The following is a 6,501-nucleotide window of genomic DNA, read 5'->3' as shown; positions in this document are numbered from 1 at the left end:
TCCTTAGCCCTGGCTGAGCCTGGAGAGACAAAGACACTTTCTAGCTAGAAGCTTAGAAAATTATGTTTAGAGAAATTAACTGACTTTTTCATGGTTTGGGAACCATCAGGAAGGTGGTAGTTTGTTGGCTCTTTTAAATAAGCATTTACAGGACTGTCTAGAGCTCAACAACAACATTAACAACGGCTAACTCATCACCATTCTCATCATCATCACAGGGGCTCACAGAGACTGACTGTAGTGACAATCAGGGAGCCTGTACGGGTCTGCCCTAGGTCCTCTGCATATATGTTAAGGTTGTATATCTTGGTGCTCTTGTGGGATTCCTAACAGTGGGAGCAAGGGAGCTGTCTCTGACTCTTTTGCCTGCTTTTGGGACCCTTTTCTTCCTACTGGGTTGCTTCATCTATCCTTGATATGAGGGTGTGCCTCACTGTACTGTAGCTAGTTATGCCATGTTTGGTTGATATACCTGGAGGGTCTGCTCTTTTCTGAAGGGGGAATGGATCTGGGAGGGGAGAGGGACTGGGAGGAGAGGAGAAGGAGGAAGGGGAAACTGCAGTTGGGATGTAACTTATGAGATAAAAATAACTAAATACGAAAATTTTAAAAACCAAAGTCGGGGGAAAGTATTCACTATGACTGAGCTATAGTTTGTTTACCTTATTCAGTACTTGCAAAGATTCCCAAGAGGAAGGTGTAATTTTGTATCCCTAATGCATAGCTACCAAAACTAAGATCTGTAACTTGTGTGTTTTCACCTATCTAGTAAGATGTTGAGTCCAGATACCTGTGCCCCTACTCACCCTGCTGCACCCTCCCTACTTCACAGGTTTGATCTGTGTGCCTAGAATGTCTCTTCTTAGATTAGGCAAAGCTTTGGCTGGTGGTTCGCAAGAGCGAGAAAGAGGGAATGATGTTTATCTGACTCCCATCTCCCCTCTGGGTTCATGATGCCCCTTCTCAGGCCACAGATTGTATTTTGGCTGCGGTAGCTGCAGACTCTACATCACTGGTTGTTCCAAATGACTTTCCTATCTTGTCTATGCGGATCCCCCTGCCCCATCTGCTCATTCTAAAGAAGCCTTCTGGAATGGATAGAGAGCCCCCAACATGCCCACCTACTGGGATAGAGCATAAGTCCTGGTGTTCCCCCTCATTAAAGCAGCCTGATCTGCCTCCCTTCCCAGATCCCAACTGCTGCACAAGCCATTTGGTCGCGCAGTCTTTCAGTCGCACAAAACATTCATTCACCCTCTCCACTCAGTCGTAAACGAAGAGACAGAAACGGATTGAGAATTTCAAATGCAGTTTATTGCAGCAAAACAAAGAAATGGGAGAGTTTCAGAGCGCTCCATAAAAGACAAACGACTTGCAAACACCATATGTACAAAACCAAAGCAGCTGAGCATGCTGCAGGGTACAGAATGCTAAGGGGCGGTCCAGAGCACTGAGTGTGGCACAGCAAAGAAGCCCTGGGTCTTACGTGCTCTTTGAAATGTCGTGTAGGTGGTGGCAGTTCTGAGCTGTTACTCGAACAATGCATAAAGTGGGGTCGTTACCAGGGGACTCAGATTGGTACTAATCTGAAAACTTCTTTGGAGGCAGAGCGGGGCGGGGTGAGGGGAAGCGCAGGGAAATAGGCTGAATCGATGCAATTAACAATAGCTCTTCTCTCCGATAAGGCTGATGCAATTGATCTTGGTCTTGTCAGCCGTATTTGGTCGTGATGGAAAGGGAGAGCTAATGGGGTGGTGAGCACCTCTTTATCTGGTCCCTCGGGAGTAGCTAGTGGAAACAAACTTCACGCTAGAACTGCCCCCAGAGGACTTAACGCCCCCGGAGCTGGATCCTCCACGGCCTCCTCCAGAGGAACCGTAACTACCTCCGGAGCTGCCACCGCCCCCTCCAGAGCCACCTCTGTGGCCCCCACTGCTGCCGCCGGAGCCACCATAGCTGCCTCCGCCGCCGCCACTTCCGGAGCCGCCGCCGTAGCTGCCACCACTGGAGCCGCCGCCGTAGCCGCCGCCGCTGCCGCCTCCAGAGCCATAACTGCCACCTCCGGAGCCGTATCCTCCGCCACCTCGGCTACTGCTTCCGCTCATGCTGGTGTGGCTGGTGCTCACCGCTGCAGAGAGACTCGGTTATGCCCCATCCCACTCAACTCGTTTCCCACCCAGCAAAGCGCCCTTGTACTTACACACGCTCACATTGGGGGTGCACTCTCCAGACATCCTGCAGGAAACAAATCAAAAACCCCTCAGTACACTGCACCCTCTCGGGCCTCCTTCCTGTGGGGCATATTCTAGACAGCTCCCTAGTGCTCTCCATAAAAGCTGCTCCTTAGCCTGGTGTCTCCCAAGCCTGGGTGCAAACGGAGAGATCTCTCTAAATCAGACAGCTAGCTGGTGGGGTCTCGCTCTAAAGGCTATGTCAAGAGATCCAGCCCAGCCACAATAAATTGCTCCATTTCAAGTGTAAAAGAGGAATAGGAGGAAGGCAGGGGACAAATCAGAAAAATTAGGGTGGAGCAGAAAGGGAAAAGAAAGAAAAGAAAAACCAAGAAAAATTAGGGCTTGTGAACACCAGTCCTTGCTTCCACCCGAAACCCAAGACAAATTGCAGGAATCCCTAAGAAGTGACCAAGCTGACAGGGACCTTCCTCACCTGATCTCCTCTCCTTCCAGGAGGGTCCTGTATGTGGCAATCTCCATGTCCAGGGCTAGTTTGGTGTTCATCAGGTCCTGGTAGTCACGCAGCAGTCTGGTCAGTTCCTCCTTGGCTTGTGTCATGGCGTCCTCCAGCTCATTCAGCTTGTTCTGGGCATCCTTGAGTGCGTTCTCACCGCGCTGCTCAGCTTCGCTGATACTCTGTTGCATATGTTGGATCTGAGGACAGAACAGAGCAGTCACCTGGATGCAGTCCCTGATGTCACCTGATCTTCCTATTTGTTAGCCTGCCCACCTCAGTGGGCCAACACACCAAGGCACACAGAACCGCTGGCCCTGGGTCACCACAGCCACCTTTCTTAAAATGGTCACACAGCTGCTTCTCCTGAGCCTGACCTAAGGCTCTGAAGCTTTACCACGCGCCGACGTTGAACCTTCCGACTACCTCTCCTCACTCCTCAGCTCCTAAGTCTGCTCTGGTCATGGGCATCATTGTGACCATCATCTTTTCTCTACTAGGTCATTTTCACAAACTTTCCGTAAGAGTATCCCACATGATAGCTGAGTTCTGGAAGCCTACATAGTCCTCCCAAAGGGAATGGAGAAGGTGGTGTAGGCTTGGTAAGGATTGCAAGACTCAAAATGCCTCCCCTATGGCCAGAGGGTCACCCCATTTTGTATAACTGGGAGTACCTGCTTCTTGACACTATCAATTTCAGATCGAAGTCTCTGGATGATTCGGTTCAGCTCAGAAATCTCCATCTTGGAAGTTTTCACACTGTCACCATGTTTTCCAGCAGTCACCTGCAGTTCTTCGTACTAAAGATGACAGGTTGGTTCAGTCAGATGTGGGCAGAAACCAGTATGCTTGGGCACACAAACATGTCAGCCGGCACAGGACACCACACCAGACCTTCCAGAGTACCCATGATTACCTTGCTCTGATAGAACGTCTCAGCTTCTGCCTTGCTCCTCTGGCAAATGTCATCATACTGGGCCTTGACTTCAGAGATGATGCTGTCCAAGTCCAAAGTGCGGTTGTTGTCCATGGACAGGATGACATTAGTCTCACTGATGTGAGTCTGCATCTGAGACAGTTCCTGAAGGATATAATTGTTCAGTGACTCTTACAGAATAAGAAATAAACAACTTAGAGGGAAGGCTCAGGTTGGAAGGAAGACACTCCGCAGAGCAGTGGGGTCAGGACTCAAGGATCTCCATCTAGATGTTTGAAATTCAAGTGTTTACCTCGCGGTAGAGTGCTGTGAGGAAGTCAATCTCTTGTTGTAGGTTGTCCACCTTGGCCTGAAGGTCTACTTTGTTCATATAAGCTGAATCCACATCCTAAAAGATCAAAGGTACCATAAAGCCATGTTCTTTCCAGAATGGACTCCTCTCGCTAGCCACAAAGGAGTTTTTCTAAGTAGAAATGGAGTTTGGGGTCTACTCCTCTTTTCCCCAGTTAGATCGCAGTTCTAGACTGTTCCATTTCTTCATACCATTGAGAGCCTGCCTGGCCGAAAACTTGCCTCTCCACTTATTATAGGTGCTGAAAACCAAAGAGGACCTAGACTAGCATACGTCCATAGAAATGAGAGAAAATATCCCTACCCTCTGAGGTTCAGCAGGCTGGCTACCTGATTCTCCACAGCATGGCTTCCTTCAGCCATGACCTCTATCTAGTTTCACAGATGAGTGCCACCCCACAGAATTTGCTTACTTTCTTGATGGTCACAAATTCATTCTCTGCATTTGTCCTCTTGTTGATCTCATCCTCATACCTGCAGGAAAGCATAGTTGATTAGGCAATTAAAGGAGGTCGTGGCTGAAGCTCATTGTTTCTCTGCCTATGACTGCCTCCCTCCACAGGCATCCTGCCACCCCTTTCTTCTGAGTACCAAAATCATTAAACCATCCATCTTCTGAGAATATGAAGGATTTTTAATGCCCAATTGATTTGCCTCTAGATGAAGGAAAACCATTGTAACATAAGTCATATTCTTAGTATATCTGGAAATGTTTAGATTCAATAGCCAATGTACACCTGACTAGTCTCTCTTACTTGCTCCTATAGTCTTCCACCATGTCCTGCATGTTCTTCAGTTCCGAATCCATCCGTGACTGGTCACTCTTCAGTTGGTCCACTTGCTTTCTGAGGTTGGCAATATATGACTCAAAGTAGGGATCTAAATTGTGGGTCCTGGTTGTTGTATCCACCTGCTGCAGCAGCTCCCATTTGGTCTGTAGCACCTGGTTCTGCTGCTCCAGGAAGCGCACCTAGGAACAGAAGACCCGTTACCCCAAGTACAGGAATGGGGTCTGATAGCTGCTGAGCAAGACCAATGCCTCACTGAAAAAAGAACTTCAATTCCCACTTGACAGCAAGAGACTTTAGGAAGATGCTGATTGAGGTGGTATCAACCTCAGAGCAAAACCCAAGCCATGGGTTGATCCAGAAAGGAAGTAACTGTTTAACACCAACAGTACAGAACACATAGAAGTACTGGAATGATGTTTTGAAATGGATACATGATATTTAAGAAGTTTACCTTCCAACTATTTTTAAGTAGATACACAGTTCAAAGGTAGGTTAAGAAAACACTAATTTGAAATTTATTGGAGCTAATTTTATATTAACATTATTGATAAATCAGCAGAAAAGTCTAAATTGGCTCATGTTTTTCTATACTTGAACCTTGGGATATGTGTATTTTTAAAATCTTCTTCCCAATCCAATACTCATGGGAAATTGCCAGGGGATAGAGATACTCTGACAACACAAGCTATTTGGTATCAACCTACTCCATCCTTTCTGCTACTTTACAGGGCATCCTTTATGGCCAGGAAGACCCCTATGGGGTTTCTTATTTGCACCCTAGAAAATCTATTAGCCATTTTCTATATTATCTCCAGCCAACAGATGTGAGTCTAAACTTAGTTCAAGAGCTCAATAAAAACACATCAGGACGTCAGATAGGTGCACCTTCGTATTCCTTTTGTCCAATAAAGAACTTACTCCCTAGCATCACTCTCGAGCATACTTTTAGCATATCTCCCAGAATTCCATTCCACATGGCCTTTTAGTCATCAAATGCAGACACATAAGGTTAAGCTTATCCCCATCTTGCTGTTCAGGCCCACAGCCTAGGAACAGCAAGCTCTCCCCAAACTCCAAGCAGGCGAACTCACCTTGTCGATGAAGGAGGCAAATTTGTTATTGAGTGTCTTGATCTGCTCTCTCTCTTGAGACTTCACTTTTTGAATCTCAGGGTCAACCTCCATATTGAGGGGCTGCAGGAGGCTCTGGTTGACAGTGACTTCCTGGATGCCACCAGGGGGGCAGACAGGCCCAAAACCACCCCCAAATCTACCACCCCCATATCCTCCACCACCAAAACCACCTCCACTGCCAAAACCACCACCACCAAAACCACCACCACCACCGCTACCAAAACCACCCCCAAAACCACCACCCCCAAATCCACCACCCCCAAAGCCTCCACCGCCGAAGCTGCCACCACCCATGCCACCACAGTGTCCACCTCCAGCCACACTCATGGAAATGCTCCTGCCACCTCCAAGGTTAACAAGACTTTTACTTCCAAAGCCACCAGAACCCCCACTACTCCCGCAGAAGCCTCCTGAAAATCTCCCACCACTGCCTCCTCCACTGCGGCGAACAGAGCTACTGGTGGATTTGCGGTGGAAGCTAACAAGGCCTGCGGAGCCGGAGCTAAAGCCCCTGCCGCCCCCGATCCGGCATATAGACCTGGAACTACACTGTCGACTCATACTGGCTTAGAGAGAAGAGTAAAGACCAGAGAAGGAAGGA

At 48.1% G+C, this 6,501-nt stretch overlaps 1 protein-coding gene across 1 annotated transcript; it reads right to left on the bottom strand.

Annotated features, from left to right (window-relative positions):
• Positions 1-1,292: 1,292 nt before the first annotated feature.
• Positions 1,293-6,501, bottom strand: Krt1 (keratin 1). The gene is made up of 9 exons (XM_005067285.4): positions 5,859-6,501; positions 4,732-4,946; positions 4,390-4,450; positions 3,918-4,013; positions 3,605-3,769; positions 3,363-3,488; positions 2,668-2,888; positions 2,201-2,235; positions 1,293-2,128 (listed from the first exon to the last, which is right to left on the bottom strand). The coding sequence occupies exons 1-9, from the start codon at positions 6,459-6,461 to the stop codon at positions 1,767-1,769; spliced, it is 1,884 nt and encodes a 627-aa protein (XP_005067342.1). The 5' UTR covers positions 6,462-6,501; the 3' UTR covers positions 1,293-1,766.

This window comes from Mesocricetus auratus, unplaced genomic scaffold, assembly GCF_017639785.1.
Source record: "Mesocricetus auratus isolate SY011 unplaced genomic scaffold, BCM_Maur_2.0 Super-Scaffold_100010, whole genome shotgun sequence".
Classification (NCBI taxonomy): domain Eukaryota; kingdom Metazoa; phylum Chordata; class Mammalia; order Rodentia; family Cricetidae; genus Mesocricetus; species Mesocricetus auratus.
This window is presented reverse-complemented; position numbering and strand designations above follow the sequence as displayed.